General features: G+C 35.5%; 1 protein-coding gene across 3 annotated transcripts in view; it reads right to left on the bottom strand.

Moving 5' to 3' along the window:
• Positions 1-273: 273 nt before the first annotated feature.
• The window catches only part of LOC137930144 (nuclear factor related to kappa-B-binding protein), a 28,782-nt gene continuing 6,683 nt past the window's right edge, over positions 274-22,372 (bottom strand). The window contains exons 7-23 of one of the 3 annotated variants that reach the window (XM_068773277.1): positions 21,897-22,009; positions 21,048-21,163; positions 18,639-18,764; positions 17,565-17,735; positions 16,418-16,564; positions 15,362-15,455; positions 14,124-14,729; positions 13,552-13,641; positions 13,073-13,168; positions 12,473-12,572; positions 11,982-12,046; positions 11,006-11,893; positions 10,173-10,379; positions 4,619-4,697; positions 4,338-4,393; positions 3,651-3,701; positions 274-2,038 (exon numbers count right to left, since the gene is read on the bottom strand). In XM_068773277.1, the coding sequence (XP_068629378.1) occupies positions 1,907-2,038; positions 3,651-3,701; positions 4,338-4,393; positions 4,619-4,697; positions 10,173-10,379; positions 11,006-11,893; positions 11,982-12,046; positions 12,473-12,572; positions 13,073-13,168; positions 13,552-13,641; positions 14,124-14,729; positions 15,362-15,455; positions 16,418-16,564; positions 17,565-17,735; positions 18,639-18,764; positions 21,048-21,163; positions 21,897-22,009 (3,137 nt within the window). In that variant the 3' untranslated portion in view covers positions 274-1,906. The remainder of the gene's footprint in view (positions 2,039-3,650; positions 3,702-4,337; positions 4,394-4,618; positions 4,698-10,172; positions 10,380-11,005; positions 11,894-11,981; positions 12,047-12,472; positions 12,573-13,072; positions 13,169-13,551; positions 13,642-14,123; positions 14,730-15,361; positions 15,456-16,417; positions 16,565-17,564; positions 17,736-18,638; positions 18,765-21,047; positions 21,164-21,896; positions 22,010-22,372) is intronic. The other 2 variants (XM_068773286.1, XM_068773294.1) reach the window with 2 other exon arrangements.

Genomic DNA, 22,372 nt, shown 5'->3' with positions numbered 1-22,372 from the left:
AGTTTTAGGTAGATTTGTGGCATTGGTTTTATGTGAAAGCAGAGTGGTTATTGTTTATGCTAAACACCCACCATGTATATAAGTAACTAAATAAATCGTTTTTCCCACCGATGCATTATTCTCATTTACCTACTCTTCTTCACTTGTTTTCCGTTCATAACATATATAATCAGCGTTCAAACAAAACTCATTTAAAATTGACAAAATTTATTATACAAAATATAGACTACAAACCTAATTGACTTACATTAGGAATACAACTAGATATTGCCACTGAAATTTTATAATCAAATAACACAAATTAAAGAAATGTCTCTATATCCAAGGCGCCTCTCTATAAGGGTCCATTAGTATAACTTAAATGAAGCATGTCACGGAGTAAAAGGCAAATCATTCTCTCATAAGAGCAAAGAAAATTAAATTACACATTTAATTTTAAATGAACTTAAAGCGTTAACATCCTATTTTAAGTTATCTAATCTTAACATATAATATAATTGACTTTGACAAAAAATAGTGTTAGAATATTAAATTTGTATCTTCATAATTTTAATTCTTAATTTTTGTCTATAACCAGGGATTAGACATTTTCTCGGTGATGATTACCTAATGTTTATGGTGGTGGCTTCTAATCGATTTATTAACACAAGGAACTGTTATCAATGGTTCTACCTGTTTACAAACAGGTGTAGTTTATATACCACATACACAAGTTGATATGGTTATCTGTGTCACTCTCCTATTCGCATCCAGATTTAATCGTAAATACGCTAACATATCAACTTTAGCTAAATAATGATTATAATAATCAATAGTTCATTCGTGTTAAGAATGAAATCGTTTTTAGTTCAAGAGTCGAGTGGTACAGTGATGAGATTAAGACATACTTTTGAATGCAATGGCTGTATTATTTTGATTTATTTGATTAAAGAACTAACTAAAACCTTGAAGGGACTAGGACTACAGAGAATGATAATGCTACACTTTAACAAGAACAAACTATAAAATTTTAGTCTCAATAATTGTTTCAATTGCCAAAATAAATACTATAATGTTGGCTGAATATCTATTAACATAAGAGTAATAACTAAAAATGTCAATTTTATTGAAACAAAATATTAATATTCTTAATGTCTAAACTAATATAGAAGTTACAATCTCTTCTCGTGTAACAAATGTTTCACCATATTTAATTAATTTCATATTGCTTTCCAATGTTAAATATAAACGTTAACAAAATAAATCATTAATTAACAACTAAACAAATTTATTTTACATTATCATTTTAACATCATCGGCTTTCGTTAATTGAATAAAATTATGATAAATTTCCGCTGTAACATATCATAAAGTGGGGCGATTTTAAAAATTAGAAATTCATTTTTGACCACATTCAGTCGTCATCAAAACATATACTTATCATCTATATTTACACAATATGTCAAAGTTTCGATATTAATATTTTCAGAAAGAGACGGGTGACGTTCATAGAAAGTATTCGTTCAAAAGGGGAAGGGGAGATAGCATAGTGTTAAAAGATTGCAAGAAATCCTTGGACATTTTGATATTAAAGAAATGATTTGTTTTTAATTACACATATTAATTTATTTATTATTAAAAATCACAATTTTTATGACTGTAAATATTTAGGGGTGGGCGGAGTCAAGCTTTTGTGACGTAATATTTACAAAGAGTCTCAGAAATTACAGCATGACATCATGGACAATGAGATGGGAAGGTGGAGAAAAGTTTACTAAAATAAAAATCAGATGACATTTTATGAACGGCACCCATTTCAAAGTTTTATAGAAAAACATTTATGTTGGTATTCCAAATAATCTGCCTTTTATCCCCGTCATCTAAAATAATGTTTGAACATATGTACAAATAGAGTCAAGAGTTGATGTTACTGAGGTGGGTTAGCTGGCCTCAACAATCTAGCCAGGACATGACGACCGCCCACTAGTTTTAACTGTTGTCCGTCCATTAGCACGCTGCGAACGCCACTTGATGTTGGCACTGCTGCCGTCGATACCGCCTGAAATATAAAACACATACTCAATCGCCTTTAATAAAACCTTTATGAATTATAATAAAAAATATACTGCCATAACCTTAGCGAGAATCGGTTAACCTTACAAACACGTAATGTGTTCTTTAAATTCACAAGAATATAGTTCGCTCGCGTTAAGAATCAAATGTTTATAATTAAAAACAGAGCAACTTTCAGTTTAATCACAGATATATTTATGATTTTTCCGTCTGTTACCGCGAGTTTTAGCTCACGGACCTCCGTTTCCACGTTCTCAATTTCAACGAAAGTGCATAAAGTCAAAATGGCTGGCAGCATCATATATATTGTGATGTATGTGATGCGATGTATATATATGTGAGAGCCGCGAGTCGGGAGGACACATTATATTTTAAATTGTGTGAAGACGTAATAGCGAACTGATATATACATAATACATTATTCAGATACAACAGTAAACATATTCGATGACTAGACTAATGATGATCCTTTACTGCATTCTTAACGCGAACGAACTATACATGAAAATTAGTATCATATATCTTATATAATATATCTTTATTTCTATGTACATATATATACTATATATATATATATATATATAGTATATATATATATATATGTATATATATATGTATATATATAAATAAAGAAAACTTATTAGACTTTTAAAATTAATTACTCTATATAAAATGTTTCTTATTAAATAATACATAATATACATTACGTACATAGACATTCTTACGTACGTTCATATGAACTTGATTAAACATATACAAAGCTTATTTTTAATCAAATAAGTATAATCCAATTAATATTAGTTTATTTTGGATAATTACATGCTTGATCTAATAGGATCAAGAATTATATCAATCATATAATAATTATATATATAAATTACCTGGAAAACCGATGGTAATAAAATATTTATAATAGTGATATGAACAATGGAGAGTGTAAGTTGCAAATCTCAATAACATATATATTTTCATATGATATAATGGCTTTTTTCTACTATTTATGTACTAACTTATCATATCACTGCAACCATAAGGCTTGGACATGGAATTTGGTAGAAATATTCCTAGTTTGGTAGGAATATTTTTAGGCATATCAAAAATTACTACTGATGGATTTTATGAAATTATACCCGCTAAAAGAATACGTGACACGCGATGCAGGCGGAGGACTGTTAATATAATATATTATATCATGTTAAATATCAGTAAACAATTCTCCGATAAGGCTTTTATTTAAGATTCGATGGATTTTTATTTAAGACTAGGTATAAAGATTTGTAATAGTACAGACCGGAGTGAAGAAAATAATTATGATATTTATTTAACAATAATACATGTGTCCCTCGAGTGCATAATTATATAATAAAAATACCAAGAGTCCTATATTACCAGCATTGAAAGCAGTAAAAACAAGTAATCAAGAAAATGATTGATTTCAAGAATTGATTTGTGTAGTCTCCAAAGAAACAAATTAAACCCGTTGTCTTTTAATTATTTCATCGTTAACTGTGCACCATGCTCATAAACCCCATGCATTTGTTAATATATTGTACTACATTCGTTTTGGAATTTAGGCATGCAAACTCTTAAAAAGTCACCTGTTGAATTTTTATCCCCTGCGGTAGTCTAACTTGGTGTATCGGATTCACCTATAATGCAATCAAAATATGGATCAACAAACTGTCTATGTGGAGACTGTTCACATGTAAATCATTTTTTTCGTAATTATAATAAATTCAGTTAAACAATCATAGATAAATTTTATTTCAAAACAAATTGCAGTAAATAACATTTTCGATACCTAACCCTTATTGAATGTGTAAAATTTAACTCATTTCTAAAATTCAAGTTAAGTAAGGATTAATAATTCGAAAACAACACTTAAAAAACGACATGGTCCCAAAGAGATATAATGTACAGACAGAAACGATTTAGATACAGTAATTTTTGTTTGAAAAATGCAGTTTTACAAAAACAATACTGTACTTGTACCATAATACACTAACAAAATTTATAGACATAAGATAACCGTTAGGTATTCTTTACTCTGAAATAAAATTAACACAGCCTACAGATCTCATTCCATAAAAAGTTAGATAATTCAGTAAAGATAAACTTTATTTAATATATGAGAAGCTTAATAAAAAATCTTTCTTTATCTGTATTGTTCGAAATATATTGATGATGATATTTTATATAAAATACTAAGTCTCGTTTACACATACATATAATTTAACTGCTACAAGTGCTTTATGACATAATATTTATGATTACGTTGATATTACCTGTTGCAGTTTTAAAATGGGCGGTGACGACGTTGACGTAGTTACGGCTTGACCTCCTAAAACATTTACATGCAAATATTTAAAAAAAGTTGACATTAAAGTACAAGAAGCAGCTTTTATGCACCAATGTTTTCGTTTCAAGAAAAAAAACTGACAGTTTTTTTTTTACAAAATTGTTATCAATAATAACAATAACAAATAATAACAGTAGCGCGTAGCCTGTCGGGGTCACCAATGCTTTTTTTTTAAAAAAAAAAGATTATTTTACGACTCGAACTTACCGATATTACTTAATACAATAGTTTGAGACGTCGATGCACCGCCACTTGACGTCACTCGAATGGCGCTACCGTCGCTCTGCTGAAAATGAAAGTTTAATAAAAATCCCAATTCAAAAATGTAAGATAATAAATTATTTTTAAAAATAATTAACGATCATGAACGACCATAAAAAGTTCACTTCCTTATATCGGTACTGTGACAATACCATCACAAATTGTTCATTATCATCATTTCAGCATTAGAATGTCCATTGTTCGACATAGGGATCCCTCATTTAAATCCATTAGGATCGATTCAGCATCTTCCGAAGACCTTAACGGTCATCTGTCCACGTCTTCTCCGTGACCTCCAATAGAGACCCTAAAACCCCGGTTTGTTAACTAAAATAGAACATGACTTGTTTCTTTCAAAATAAAATTACAAAACTCCAAAACTTTTCTTACAAAGATAATAATTACAAGGAATTTGTAGTGATCTCACTACCACTAGTCACTTTATTTAAATTGTTATTTGTCAAAATTTTTATTTACATTTATTTTAACACAAAAGATTTTATTTACATAAACCTAAACACCTAAATTAATTTCAAATATATCTACTTATAATTGTATATATGTATTCAATAAATAAATATTCTAGGGTCAAACTGACATTGTACGCAACACTTATTTTAGCAGTCTAGCTGCGACATATGCTTGCCGGCCGGCTATGTAGGTCACGGCCCGCCGCGCCCGCGCAACCCCCGCTCGCGCAGTGCAGCGGCTGCGCCGGCGCGGAATCCAGTCTCGGTATGATTTTGACGCGGAGCGCATGTCAGTTTGCCCCTCAACTTTCTCGCATAAATACGTTGGTTTTAGTATAAGTTTTCCCATTCTGCCCTCGCACCTTCTATTATTTTAAAAAGCTTGCTACGTACCCACGCACGCATGCTTTAGTGGTGACCACCTTTGGAACAAAATGGCGAATGAGGAGAACAAGAACAAAGGATCGGATGAACACGTGCTGAATCGCGTCGCGGTAAAGGTACCGCCGTTCTACGCGGCAAAGCCAAAACTGTGGTTTGCGACGTTGGAGAGCCAGTTTGTTTTGCCAATATAACGTCCGATGCAACAAAGTATCATCATGCAGTCTCACAGCTGGAACCGCAGTATGCGGAAATCGTCGAAGATATTGTTGAGGGCCCGGCCACGACGAACAAATACGAAACACTGAAAAATGAACTCATCAAGCGGTTGTTTGCGTCTCGGGAGCGACAGGTACAGCAATTGCTTCACCATGAAGAGCTAGGTGACAGCAAGCCATCACAGTTCCTGTGTCGGTTAAAGAGCCTGGCCGGTTCTGGTGTACCGGATGATCTGCTCAGAACCCTCTGGGCCAGTCGTCTGCCTAGCAGTGTGCAGCCCATCATCGCGTCTCAGGCCAAAATGACGCTGGATGAAGTCGCCGAGCTCGCAGATCAGGTACTAGATGCGGTGTCACCGACCTCTCAGGTCGCAGGAATTTCGGGTACGTCTTCTGGTGGATCTAGTGAGATAGCCGCATTGACCCGACAAGTACAAGCATTGACGGAAAAAGTCGACCGTATGTCGCGGTCAAAGTCAAAAAATCGGAATTTCTCAAAACGTCGAGGTCGTTCATCAGCATCATCCACTAGGTCTCACTCAAACTATAGAAAGTTCCCAATCTGTTGGTACCATAGCAAGTTCGCGGACTCAGCAAATAAGTGTGTCAAGCCCTGCGATTTTACGGGAAACGCAAAAGGCAGTCGGTGATGGCGGCCGACGACTGCCCGACTACCGGTCGCCTATTCGTCACGGATAAACGAACTAAACTACAGTTACTAGTCGATACAGGAAGTGACTTGTGTGTGTTTCCCCGTAAATATTTAAAACAATATCGCTCAAAAACAAATTTCGAGTTGTGTGCAGCGAATGGCTCAATTATTCACACTTACGGTTTTTACAACTTAGTGCTTAATCTAGGCTTGCGCCGTGACTTTTCGTGGAATTTTATTGTAGCTGACGTTACGAGGGCGATAATAGGCGTTGATTTCCTTTCACACTACAATATTATAGTAGATGTACGAATCCAGCGACTCATCGACGGCGTCACAACGCTCGCGACTGTAGCGTCACTCGCGAATACTAACGAGAGTATTTCTTCGGTGAAGGTGATATCTGGTCACTCGGTGTATCACGACATACTTGCCAAATTCCCTGAAGTCACTCGCCCACACGGCGTTCATCGCACACTGACTCACAACACAGTTCACCACATCCGCACTACACCTGGGCCACCGGTCTCTTGCACACCACGCAGGCTTGCGCCTGATAAACTTAAGATTGCCAAGTCGGAGTTTGAGGCGATGTTGCAGAACGGTACCTGCCGTCCTTCGAAGTCTGCATGGGCTTCACCCCTCCACCTAGCCCCCAAGAAGGACAACGGGTGGCGTCCTTGTGGGGATTACCGCATGCTGAATGCCCGAACTGTACCCGACAGGTACCCCATCAAACACATACACGACTTTTCCCATTGTTTGTCAGGTTGCACAATCTTTTCTACCATTGACCTGGTAAAAGCCTACAACCAGATCCCCGTGCATCCGGATGACATCGCGAAGACAGCCATCACGACGCCGTTCGGTCTGTACGAATTTCCTTATATGACGTTCGGACTTCGTAATGCCGGACAGACGTTTCAGCGCTTCGTCGATGAGATGCTACGGGGCCTGGATTTCACCTACGCTTACCTGGACGATTTTCTTGTCTTTTCTAGGGACCAGAAGACGCACGAAGATCACTTGCGACAACTTTTCGCCAGGCTGAAGCAGTACGGCATGGTCGTCAATACGGCCAAATGTGTGTTTGGCGCGCCGGAAGTCACTTTTTTGGGCTATCGCATTTCAGGTAAAGGTACCACACCGCTGCCGGCGAAGGTTGAGGCGATCAAGGTTTTCCCTGTCCCTAAAACAGTGAAAGAACTTCGTAGGTTCCTCGGGATGGTAAACTTTTACCGAAGGTTCATCCCAAGTGCAGCTTCACAACAAGCTCCTCTCAACGCGCTTCTCACAGGATCAGTGAAAGGCTCACATCCTGTTAATATTACTGGACAGTCGCTCGAGGCTTTTGAGACATGTAAAGAAGGCCTATGTCAGGCCGCCTTGCTGGCTCATCCCAGCTGTGACGCTAGATTAGCGCTTGTCACCGACGCGTCCGATAAGGCTATTGGCGCCGTCTTGCAGCAGCAGTCGAGGAACTATAGGTCGTGGGAGCCACTAGCATTTTTCTCTCGTGGGCTGAGTTCTTCTCAGCAAAAATACTCGCCCTACGACCGAGAGCTGCTCGCCGTATATGAAAGTATAAAATACTTTCGCCACATGCTCGAGGCCCGAGTCTTCACGGTCTATACAGACCATAAGCCGCTGATTTACGCTTTTCACAATAGGAAAGAAAACTGCTCGCCCAGACAGTTCCGGCACCTGGATCTGATCGCGCAGTTTACCACCGATATACAGCACATATCCGGTAAAGACAATGTGGTGGCCGATACCCTCTCGCGAGTTGCAGAAATTTTCCAGCCAGTAGATCCGGAGCAGCTGGCAGTCGCTCAGCACTCCGATCCAGAGCTCACTCAACTCGCAGAAGGCTCCACGTCACTGTGCCTGAAAAAACTTAAAGTTCCAGGCTGCCACACGGAGCTGTTCTGCGACGTCAGTACCAACGTGGTACGGCCCTTCGTCCCCAAGATGCTACGGAGACGGGTATTTGAGAGCCTTCATTCTCTCAGTCACCCCGGGACTAATGCAACAGCCAAACTAGTCTCCGAGCGTTACGTGTGGCCAGAGGTAAAAAAAGATTGCAGGAGCTGGGTGCGAACGTGTTTAGCGTGTCAGCGTTCGAAAATTACACGCCACACAAGCGCTCCCGTTGGCACCTTCAAACTTCCTGCAGCTCGTTTCAAGTTCGTCCATATCGACCTGGTAGGACCATTGCCTCTATCACAAGGTTTTAGGTATTGTCTCACCGCCATCGACCGCTTTACGCGTTGGCCTGAGGCAATTCCCTTGGCAGATATTTCAGCCGAGACAGTGGCACGAGCCCTACTCAGTGGCTGGATATCCCGATTTGGTTGTCCTGCTGACATAGTTACCGATCGTGGCAGGCAGTTCGAATCCGCGTTATTTAAGAATCTTTCACGCATTTCTGGATTCAACCACCGCCGCACCACAGCTTATCATCCGGCCTGCAATGGTCTCGTGGAAAGATTCCATCGACAGTTGAAGTCTGCCATAGTCTGTCACGGTGATGGGAATTGGGTAGAATCTCTCCCGCTTGTTTTGTTGGGTGTTCGAAGTGCCTACAAGGAAGACCTGCACGCTACCTCAGCCGAGCTAGTATATGGCGAACCACTACGCCTGCCAGGAGAATTTTTTGACTCAAAGGCAGACTATACCCTAGACTTGATGGAGTTTACGTCAAGACTACGGAGTATAATTCAGAGCTTGAAGCCTTCACCTGCAGCTCGCCATAGTGGTACGCGTCCGACGTTCGTTTTTAAGGAATTAGCCACTTGCAGTCACGTATTCTTGCGTGACTGTACTGTCGGCGGTACCTTAAAACCCGCGTATACCGGACCGTACGAGGTGCTTCAGCGTGACGATAAAGTTTTCGCTATCCTGGTCAATGGTAAAAAAGTCACAGTATCGGTAGACCGAGTTAAGCCCGCTTACATACTACGTGACACAGACACCACTCCATGCACACCTACTAAACACACAACACACACAGCAACACATTCAACTAATTCCACTCTTACAACACAGACACAATCACATGACACACGCAAACACGATACAAAAACACATGTGACACGCTCAGGAAACCAGAGCTCACCAGATCCTGAGAAAAATACTCACACTACGCGATCTGGACGAAAAGTAAGGTTTCCTAACTATTATCGCCCTTGACGGTCTCAAGGGGGGGCTGATGTAGTGATCTCACTACCACTAGTCACTTTATTTAAATTGTTATTTGTCAAAATTTTTATTTACATTTATTTTAACACAAAAGATTTTATTTACATAAACCTAAACACCTAAATTAATTTCAAATATATCTACTTATAATTGTATATATGTATTCAATAAATAAATATTCTAGGGTCAAACTGACATTGTACGCAACACTTATTTTAGCAGTCTAGCTGCGACATATGCTTGCCGGCCGGCTATGTAGGTCACGGCCCGCCGCGCCCGCGCAACCCCCGCTCGCGCAGTGCAGCGGCTGCGCCGGCGCGGAATCCAGTCTCGGTATGATTTTGACGCGGAGCGCATGTCAGTTTGCCCCTCAACTTTCTCGCATAAATACGTTGGTTTTAGTATAAGTTTTCCCATTCTGCCCTCGCACCTTCTATTATTTTAAAAAGCTTGCTACGTACCCACGCACGCATGCTTTAAATTGATATTTACAATTAACTTTCACTTAGAAACGTCAACAAAGATTATATGATCTACATGATACTATGGTCCACAGACTACAAATATAATATACAAACCTGCAATATAATATTATGCAGTGGCTTTGCAGACGTGAGCAGCAAGGGTCTTGCAAGTCTGGTGGCCGGCGAGAGCACACGCACGCCTCCACGCCCACGGATACTCGTAACATTGCCCACGCCACTCACGTTGCTCACGTTACCGACGCCCGCCACTTGCAACGTTCGCGCTCCGCCTACCATGCCTTCCAGCGAAATCATTTGTCCCTGAATAAAATACAAACTTAACTATCTGTATCACTAAGGTAATTAATGCCAATAAGAAAATGTCCAACATCTTTAAAGGGCGAGGTTTAACAATCAAATTTAAAAAAATATTTCAGTGACTGACAGTGGACAATGATTCACTGTATTCATAATACAAATGGACAGTAGAGGCTTTATAATTTATAAAAACTGTTAAATAAATTATAATAAAGTAGAATAACTATTCAAGTAATTATTTATGAAAAAAAAAATTACATTTTATGTTTGAACTAATAAGGGTTACATGCAACAAAGAAACAAACAAATCCCTAATGCTTAATATACATGACATTAAACTGAATATTAAAGAAAAAAGAATATTTCTTCTTATCTTTTGAGCCGATAGATACTCTGCAAGGCCTTCCCCAAAGATCTCCATGATTACTGATCTTATGCCCTATACCAATTCCGGCTAACAATTCTTCAAGATACATTAGTTACCTTAGATTTTCTGCGTATCTCCTCATTTCTGATTCAATCTCGCAGCAAAACACTAGACAAAGCTTAGCTAATTATTAATTATAAAAACATAACTACTAAAATATAACTTTTCCTATAAAATAATTAATTAAACCTATTATACATACCTGTGCATTAGTTAACAACTTTGCAACTATTGGCTGTGAGGATTTATCACCTGTAGACTGAGTTCTTACAACTTGGCTAATTGATTTGGGTGTTTGATTTGCCAACTGTAAAGTTTGTCCACTAGCTAATTGTATTGTCTGACCACTAGATAATTGCACAGTTTGTCCACTGGGCAATTGTAACGTTTGACCACTAGGTAATTGAACTGTCTGTCCACCTAACTGAACAGTTTGACTGCCTAACTGCACAGTTTGTCCACCAATCTGTACAGATGATGGCGCTATGACACTTTGTCCACTAGACATTTGAACACTTTGACCCGGTAATTGCACAGATTGAACATTACTACTAGCTAATTGAACTGTTTGAACACTTTGCGATGGAAGCACACTTTGACTTGCCACTTGAACACTTTGTCCACTTGGTAATTTCACAGTATGTCCTGTCAACTGGACACTCTGACCGGCTAATTGAACAGTTTGTCCAGCTATTTGTACTGTTTGACCTGCTAGTTGGACGGTAGAAACTGGAATTTGGAGAGGTTGGCTTGTTTGTGTGTTTGTTTTGATTGTTGGGGAAGATGACTGCGGTCTTGGACTTGGATTTTTGACTTGTGTTGTTGAGATGGATCTAACTGTTTGCGGTGAAGCAAGTTGGACGGTTTGACCGCTTGGTAGACGCACGCTGTGTGTCGGGAGTTGTAGTGAAGATAGTTGCAGCGTATGACCCGGCGTTAGTTGAACGGCTTGACCGCTCGGCAAGTGGACCGTTTGGTTGGTCGCCAATTGTACCGTTCGACCTCCTGCCAATTGAACTGTCCGCGTCGCTACAGACGAAGTTACGACAGTAGGAACACTGCTCACGACTGACGTTGCACTAGCTGATGTCTGAAATTCGCAATAATCTATTAAACTCTGTTTGCATTACAAAATTTAAAATTTCAGCTTAATCAAAGTAGTAAACATCTACAAGTACCTGAGCCAGTGTTGTTACAGATGTTGTGCTTGTCACTATCGTGCGTTTCTTAGTGGTAGGGATATCTATAAAAACGATGTAAATATAAATCCAGTAATTCAAATCAACACACTGCTACAATAACACCATGTATCCTCAACCCTTTAAGTGCTCAAAAATTGTCTTATATTTATATGCTCAAATTGTAGAATACAATGCATAGTTCTTTTGGATGAACAATAAAGTCATCAGAAGCAGAGTCATTTTAAGTATTTGTTCTTCATCAACACTGCTATAACTTCACTGTCACTATAAAGTGATTATTACATCTTCATTACAGTACAAACAACAGAACTCCTATCGTGCCTAGTCAGACTTAAATATTCAATTTGAAAAAAATTCTTACAATTAATAAAATCAATTCTTACTGTTAAAAAACAATAAATAATTATAACAGAAAATGTTTCCATTTTAAAACAAAAAATTAACCTTTAAATTTTCAAACAACTTACTTTGTTGCATAAGAGCTTGAGGAGATATTAGAGATTTTCCTGATGATGGAGTTGCTGGACTTAATACTCTAACAACTCCTCTTCTGGGAGTAGTTGATGTCTGTAAAATACAAATATACATTAAAAATATAAATACAAGAATAAAAAAGGTTTATTTTTCTCTGTTTGGTACTCAGTTTAGTATAGTATTATATCTTAAATATAATCTCTATAAAGTAATGCATTTAGCATCAAATATGTGACAAATTTAAACTAGACCTAACATTATATCTTTATGGCTACAAATAAAGTGAATAAAGAGATCAACATGTAAGGCACTAGGAGGCAATCTATTGTAGTTCCTTACAAACATTGTTTTCCTATATAATAAATATCCATATATCAGTATATCAGCTAATATCAATATATCAGTTCAAAACATTTTTTCTTCATTCTGCGGCCAAAAAAGTTTTACGTAATTTTTGGATTACAATTCATTTAACTCAATATGATAATTACTAAGCAGTATTACAGCCAATTTAATACTGAGAACAAAGTATCTTCGCACTATTAGTATTCAGTTTCACATCAGGATCTTCTGGTTAACTCTTATTTGCTTACCTGAGTGGACGGATTGCTCACAGAAATAGCCGTCACCGATGAAGTTATTTGTACTGACGGCGGCCTTATTAACAGGGACCGTGTCACTTGCCCCAGCTGCAAATAATTTATACTGTTTAAACAAGAAATTCATAATGTTGGTTATTTAAAAGATATATGCGCAACGTGAACAGATAGCATCATATACATCAAGACACGTGGTCAGAAATAAAGAGGTTCTTAGATTAGATAAAGGCAATTTGAAGCAGCAATGGCATGGCCATATAGCGCGCCAAACAAACGGCCGAACCGGAAACTGCAGTGTCCACCAGGTGGACAAATCACCACTGGATGCAGGGTGATTAAAACCGGTCTAATTGGAAATCTAAGGGGGAGGCTTTTGTCCAGCCACAAAATATACGTATTTCATCATATACATATATTTTATTTTACCAGGAATCAAAGTTAAAGTTCTTTACATAAATAAAATAAAAAAGCACCTTAGCTTGACTTTGTTGAACAGACGCAATTGACGCAGATTGGACTACAGACACAATCGTCGAATGTTGATTAGCTAAACTGGAGGCAATCTGAAATAAAATTAAAAATAACATTAAAACTCTTAATGGCAATCTTTCTCAAAGATTATTTGAAAATATCGTCTAACCGACATTACTGTGTAAGAATTTAATTAAATTCATTTTAACTAGGTTTGTATTTTAACCCGCATTTTTGGAAGCAAGTGAAAACAGATGATTATAGAGGGCGTCGACAATTTTTAAGAAATTTAAAGATGCCTTTAAACTGGGTTACTTTTTTAAAAATTATGTACTAATTTACGTATTTATTTTTCCTTTTACAATTTTTATTGTCTTTTCTGTTGTCAAAATGACATACTAACCTATTTGAAGACACTCTTATGTACTCTTTATTGTCAAAGAAATACATCAAATTACGTAAATCGTTATTGTAAATTACCAATCATTTGGTTCCCGATATTAACTCTGACTGGCAAATAAAGTGAAAGAATAGTTAATAAATAAACGATAAATAAATTTATATATAAACTTACGGAACTTGGTGACGCTTCAATTCTGTGCGCAACCTTCGGCTTGACTAAAGATGCTTTAGAGGCCACAACAACTGAAGGCAGAGTTCTTGCAACTGTCTCACTTATATGTTTCTGCTGACTGATCGTTTTTACAGTTTCGACTACGACAGTTTTGGGCTGCGTTTGCTTGGGGGAATTCTTCGATAATGGAACTTGTTTTGGTGCAGCATGCTTAGCCATAGCTTGCTTAACTTGTATGGCGTTTGGTTTTGATTTTGGAGTTTGATTAATTATTTTTGTTGGGCCGATCAAGACGTTTTGTTTCCCAGACAGAGAAATGTTTGTTTGTTTTGCTTGAGATGTATTTGTCTTAATTGTTTGCGGCGCTTGGGGCGTTTGCCTTATTGGTAGGTTTTTGGGCTTCGTCGGCAGCGTCGCGACTAGTTTTCCTTTAGGTTTGTTATGTACCGACTGCAGATGTTTGACCTGAGTTGCTTGTGTTGCTTGCATAAGAAGCTGCGCTGATGACAAATGGGGCATAGAAGATGGGCCACTATCGTCAACATCCACGTCGCTATCCGATGCGTTTTCAATTACTTCTTCTACATTTGCCACTTCTATTTCCGCCTGAAATTATTTTGTTTAACTTAAACAAATATGTAGCATATCTTAAAATATACTAAAATTAATAAGATTTGATTTAACAGTTTTCTCTTATAGTATAATAATAACACGCATTTAATGTCTTATCAATTACAAGATTAACTGACTCAAACAAAATTAATAACATATATAAAAACAATTAGCGGATATTGAGAATTTATTTGCTTTGCAAGCAAAACCCGTCAACATTAAAAATCCAAAGAAAAATCACTTTATTTGTCATTGCAAAGATAATTTTTATACGATATAGATATAAAATTATAATAATAATATTTATATTAAGAATAAAAATTAAAGTGTATATTGATGCCGTGTTTTGTAAAATGATAAGTAACAATAGACTGTCAGAACAAACGAACATGCATCGCGATACAAGCTGTCAATCTAAAAAGTATAAAAAACAAATAAAATATAAGGAGGTTTTAAATGACCTAATCAGTCGCGAACTTTCCGGCCCCTAGTGGAACACTAAACCCTGGTAGCAAGTGGCTGGGGTTCGGCTACTAGAGGTAAGAGTCACGTCGGCGACGCGGACCAGTCCATCGGATTTGTCGATTTGGTGTTCATCATAAATATATATATATTTTTTTACTTACGGAACGATGAGGTGAATTAGAAAGTGGTACATTGGGAGCAGTTTTTCCACCGCGACCTCGAGGACCGCTGCTTTTTATCCAATCTTCTTCACTTCTGTATAACAGTTTTAAAATAAATAAAGGTAAATTCTATTTGGTTTTTAATACTCGCAATTACGAGCATAAGCTTGTAGCCTAAAGCTTAGGGTGGATGTCGTATATCTTCACGGACATTGGTTCAAGGTGTTGCCAATTTTCTCAGTATTGATGAGATAAGAAGTCAAAGTCAAAATAACTTTTTTATATGAGATCATTACGATCATTAATAATGTTTAGATTAAAATAAGGTTTACGTTACTTCGTATCACGCCATCTATTAAGAATAACTAACAAAAAACTCAGTGGGTTTTATTTGGGTTGTTCTTTTTTGTGATTAAAAATTAGAACAACTCATTTCCAAACATTGTGTACAAACTCCGAAATAAAGTAATATACCTTTTGGCATTTACAAAGTGATAAATAAGAATAAATCAGATAAGAACCGCAAAATAATTAAAAATACAAACACACTTGAGCTTGCGAAGATTAAACTACTGCCTTGAACCAAATTCAAAATCGATAGTAGTTCTTTACTTTCTTTTTTAAATCGAAAGTGCATAATACTGGTTTTAAATACCCTTATAAACGTTGATTAAAACCAGAAAATATACCGTCTACCTCTCTTCTATTAGAGTTCATGGCTGTCAATTTTGTATTAATTTTGATTGTCACTATATAGTCAACAACCAGCTTTAATATGTTATCATAACATCCTGAAGTTACAAAAATTCTTTAAAAAAATGTGCAAAAACAACATTAAATTCAAAAATAATAGAAGTTGTAAGTAAGAGACTTTAATTTTATCAGACTTTTTTTTTAAATAATCCTTTTTAATATATCATTTCATTGTAGCAAGATTAACATTATAAATATTAAAATTCAGAACACTAAGTGCAAATTTTCAAACCCGGATTAGCGATCTTAAGACAAAAAAATTAGTAATTGTGCTAAATAACAAATTTTATTACTTGACCATACCTATGTCTGTGTAGATAGGTCCAAACGGCAGTCCTTTGATCATATTTAACAACAGGATCTCGCTTCACAGATAACAGCTTCTCCAAAGCGGCTGAAACCGCACTCGACAGAGCCTGGTCAGTGCACGGGGCAATCCATTGAGACATTCTAAAATTAAATCATTAAAAGTTTAAATATTTTAAAAAAAAAACAACTTTGAAGGTTGTAATAAGTTAATAAAACAGTTTATTGATGGTAGAATTTACTACAAAAATAATTTTCTTTACTATTCATGGAGTTCAGTTTAAAATATATCAATAACTATACAAGCATAGTTACTGTCATACACATTATATAACAGTATATTACAATATAAAAACTTACTGGATAACAATTTTATAAGTGACTTGTATTTTTTATAAAAGCCAAATTCTTAACACAAAATGCAAATCTTAAACTTGTGTAAAATGATTTACCAATGAAAAAATAGCAATATTGAACAAAGCCACAAATTTTTAATGTATAAACATGATAGATTTAATTTACAACCTAAACTTGAAGTGATGGGTTATGTGGAAAGCACTTTTGTATCGAAAAAATATCAGGATGGGAACGGGCGAGTGAAACTGATAACTGTTTTAGCTTGTACACGTGAGACGGAAAACTACACCTGCTTGTGTCCAAATTACGCCCGAAATAGGTACATTTTTATTTATTAGTAAGTCATTGAAGGCATTTTACAATTTCTTAACCAAATGACTTTACGTTTGCATTAAAAACTCAGTGAATCATGATGAATCAATAAACATAGGCATTACTTACGAAAGTATGTTTTTAGGTGGTCACTATAAACTTGACTTTTTAATTAGAAACGATTTAATTGGATACAGAGTGTCGCTTCTATGAATAGAATAGATATTCATTCAAAACGTAGGCACGTTTTTATGTATAAATAAACACCTGTAGTGGAGACAACTAACCAGCAAAGAGAAGCGGAAGACGACCACCTACAGGGTGGAAAAACAAACTTAGGAAGGTTTTCGGAAAGCGATGGATGCAGGTCGCTTTTCACCGGACCTTTTATAAATCTGGCCTGGCCTTATATAAGTCTGGCTATGTCCAGTAGTGGAAGCTCTGCGGCTGAAATAATGATAAAATAGATACTCACTTGAGTAAAGTGACTAGTTCACTACGTGTTCCCTCCCCGTTAGGAAGGCGTGCTAGTGCGTCCCGCAGTAACGCACCGAAGGTAGCGGCGCGAGGTCGCTGCGCGCAAACCAACGCGCCTGTAGCGCCCCCACCACAGGTGCGCGTTATCGGTCCTACCACCGATCTATAACTGAAAACGACAGTTTAAAAACATGTCAATACTTATTTAATAACATTATTTATGCACCAAAATTTAAAAATTTGTACAAAAAGTAATGGTATTGATACATGATAAACGTAACGCCTACATTTCACCTTAAAAAATTTTAAATAATAAAGTTCCACAAGATATCCCAGCCCTTTCTTTTTTTTAGTTATAAATCAAAAACTAAACGTATATTATTAAATAAATCTTATCATAGCATTCAAACGTTTTTAGTAGATCAATATGTTACAATGTATTATCAAAAATTGGTAAAATTTTATTCTTAGCATCTGCTAGCTGGCTATGAATACTGATCTCAGCATTCAGCACGAAGATATAAAAAAGTTTTTTTGTTAGAGCTAGCTTTTAGCTTTAGCAATTATAACCTAAAAATACATATCAATAAAACAGCAGTCTTTCATAAAAATAATTAAGTAATGGTAAAGGCAAAATAAATATCTGCACATTTGAAGAAAATAACGATATAAGAAAAAAATATTTTAGAAACCTTTTTAAATTAAACTCATTTGATTATATTTGGTTCACTATTTACTTATGTTTAAGTTGAAAGATTGACCTATTTTGGAATGCGTTTTCGAAAACATCCTAGAAGGTGATATCAGATCCAGCGCTTTCCTGAATTACTGTATCTGGTGCAGTAAGATAACAAACTATACACTAAGGTCATAGATAGATTAGATACATATGTAGAAAAAGATTCCAAAAATAGTTTCCGCAATTCACCTTTCAAAACAAAAAATAAGTTTAGTTAAATATACATTCGAATATCAGTTCTCTGACTATACCTCTGATATTTTTATACTTTATGAAACATCCAGTTAAACACTGACAATAGTATTTTATTAATAAGTAAAAAAAGTATCATACCCATGTAGCACATAAGTAAAAGGTTTTGTGGCAGAAGCAAATCTCCGTCTCTCTTGTGCCCGAAATTCTGCTATTTCTGCTGGAGTGGGTGTTCTCACTGTCCAGGACGTTGGGCATCTGGAAAGACTTTGATTGTATTAATTGGTTAAATTATTGAAAATTACATATCCCATTACTATAATAATTAAGTATTGCAAATATAAATATATTTTCTCTTATAAAAATCTTTTTTGATGGTTTTACTATTTGCTGCTATGTTTTATTAAAAAATTACCAAAAAAGCAAGATATATATTTAACTCAGGCAGCTAAAACATGCCTTGCAGTTTGTTTTATGTAATTTCGTTTTAAAATGTTGACTTATGGTAAAATGGAAATTATTCAAATTGTATTGAAATAATTATAAAACATTAATGTGACTTTTGTTACAGTATAAAGTTAAAACATCGCAGATTTTTGTGCTCAATCAGTCTTAATAAAAATGATTTATAGAGCTAAGTAAATGTTAATATTTGTAAAAGTTGAGGAACAACGAACATCATAAGAAAACAAAGCATAGTAAAAGTTATAAAAGCAAATGGCTTATACAGATGTTTGGAAAATATAAATTTTTAGAAGTAAATTATAATGTTATTATTAATAGTTTAATCATTCTTTATTTGACATTATAAATTATTTTTAAATTTAAATATTTAATTCGGCTACAACTATATGTTTTATATGTGTACAACGCTGCTCAGATACACAATAAAATCTACATTCATAATAAGTGTAAAATAACCTGCAGAATATTCATAAAAATAAAAACAGATGAATAATATTCAACATGTTATTCCATTCTCTATCCTGCGTTCATTACTACATTGTATTGTCATCATCAGTGTCATCTAAGTAACTGATAAAAAAATTATTTAATAATGATAATAGGTATGAGGTACCCTCATCATATAGTTTACATGACTAAGTTAACATCCAATCACCAAAGACTGCTCAGAGTAATGTTTCGTCGGAAAAATGACCACGGGTCTAATATATAGTGTACAAATAATTAATTTCGATTAATGTTATGATATTACATTCAAATCTAATTGAGATTTTTTTTAACTTAACATTGAAGCTTGAAAACGTAATTAGAAGCATTACTTAGATTATATCTGAGTAAGTGTGTTTTTGTAAGTTTGAGTAAGTGTTGAGAAAATGAAATAATTACTATATTTTGTTTGCTGAACTAAGTTACGAAATTTTGTATTCACTCCTTAAACTTACTTATATTATTCAGTTTACATGTTCTAAGGATTAAATTTTCAAGTCTAAAAAAAGAAACAGTATCGAAAAAAGTTTTCAAAAATTAATTTAAAAAAAAAATTTTCTGTTAAGATATCACCAAGACTCAAAAGTAAATTATATTAACTATATATTGGCTTTTATATTAAAAGTCATTAGTTGGTCTACTCGCATCTAATGAATTGTATAATAACATCAGCAATGATTTTTCTTCCTTCTTTATATCATAGACATAAATACTGTTTATGTAGTAACTCTTACCAATTACTCAGGATTAAGGTAACAGAGCGCTAAAAGCGCGTAAACTATACCTTTTTAAGGATCACGGCTTCCATGGACTCTCGGCTCATTACGTTACATTCTTTTCTCTAAGGTAATCAAAAATATAAGTATCCGTAAACGAAGGACAGTAAACAACGTAGACAAGAGGATTGACAAGTCGAAGAGGCGGTGGTCAAGTCACATTGCATAAGCACAGGTGGCAGAAACCTAGCATCGATCAGCATGGACCAGCAAGCGCGGTGTAGAGCAAAGTGGACAGATGACCTTATTTAAGTCATCTGACGCGGAATGCAAGCCGCTTTCAACCAGTCCTATTGGAAAGCTTTTCAGCGGAGGCTTCAAGAAGTTACTAGTCGCATGAGACCATAATATATTATAGAATATAGGACATATGGATCATCAATAGAATGCTCAAGTTCACCCAGAGTTCACCCAGAGCTCAGATGCTGGGAACTTCAGAGAATTATCAAAAATCAAAAGAACCAAGGTCACCGACGTTTTCGAAGAGATAAAGTCACTCGAGTAGCGACCACAAACCGGTAGACGCGACGTAATTAGGCCCCTCACTAGGTGGACTGACATAGTCAGTCTCAAGATATATGTATATAATATTCTGGATACTGCAGCACAAAACTGATCATTGTGTCGATCTTTGGGGAGACCTATGCTTTGCAGTTAACGTCTATCAGCTCACATGATGGTGAAGGTGACAAGAATAAAGGGCCTCGTCCTGTCCCCTAGGAACCTAATCCGGCAGACAAAGAATGAACTTTGTCTCTTAATCGGTTACTTTTATTAGATTATTTTTGAAATATTGGCATATTGTAAATAATATGTATAATACCTTGGCGGCGGTGGTTCATTGGAAGACGGTTGCGGTGAAACTGCTCGCAGCCAGCGTTCGCACAGTCGGCCCAAGATCGCGTCACAGTCTCGGCCTGCTCCGATCCATTGGTAGGTCTTCAAAAAATTACATTTTTACACAAAAAAAGAAAAAGGTCTGAATATATTTATTATTTTTCAAAGAATTGATTTCTTAAAAGTTCACCAGAGCCCGACGGTAAATATTTATTTACGGTCAATAAGTGACTTATTTTGTCAATAAGCCAAAAGCTCTTTTCAAAGTTCTAAAGTAATAAAAAAAAAATTTTATGTACTGTACATCGTACATACTTTTGTTTTTTTATTATCTACATAGGATCACTGGTGTATATCTTGAGAAGAATAACAGAAGAAGCTAATTTAAATAAAAGGCTTTAATGGCACTCTTCAATTTAAAACAAGTGTTCACGCGCCCTGATCTGAGAAAAGTCCATAACCCAAGCTCTATTATCACCTAAAATTCTCCAAATACACTACACTAAATAATCATTTTTTTTACAAGAGGATAAATAAAGGTCTTAAATTTATTTCATAATAATTTAGAGACAGTACATGAAAATGTATTGTTATACCGTACAAAGATAGCCACAAGAGTTACTAATTTTATAAAACATAGAAAAAGGTATACCAAGCTTATTTCTATATCTAATGCTAATCAATCTAAAATCTTTTCTGTAATTTCATGTATTACATTGACTAAACAGATTATAGCAACATCAAGATGTTTAATTAGCCATAACACTTTGAAATAACACTAATTATAACGAACTCATTCATTTAAAAATAATTAAGGTACAAACATTACATTTACCTGGGACTCAGGTATAAACTGCAAATAAGGGACAAAGTCTTCTGGATGAGGTCCCCGTTCTCCAGCAAGAAAATCCAGGGCCGAGTTAAGTTCTCCGCACCAGTCATCACATACTTAAAAACAATAAAATGTTAAAAAACTTAAAGGACATTTTAATATTTAAGCTGTTATATTTAGGGTTATATATTATCAAAACTAGCATCAAACTACCGAGAACTTTGTTTAATGAATTAAAGAAAAATAAACGTTATCAGCACCTAGCATCACTGAATATAAGTAAACATGGATTATAGTAAAATCAACCAATATACCATTACTTCTGATTACATATATATAGTTAACATTTAATTCAATCAAATCAATAGTTTTCACTACATGTTTAGTTTTACTATATGTTATTAAAATTAACCTCAAAGTTATAAAATATAATTATCTTACGTATTTTTACCAAAAAGTTTTAAATTTAAAGCCTTTAA

Source organism: Battus philenor, unplaced genomic scaffold (genome assembly GCF_028537555.1).
Source record: "Battus philenor isolate CCGP_79_NKW_IND1 unplaced genomic scaffold, ilBatPhil1.0.hap1 SCAF_11, whole genome shotgun sequence".
Classification (NCBI taxonomy): Eukaryota; Metazoa; Arthropoda; class Insecta; order Lepidoptera; family Papilionidae; genus Battus; species Battus philenor.
Note: the sequence above shows the minus strand (reverse complement) of the source record. Positions and strands in the feature narration are given on the sequence as shown.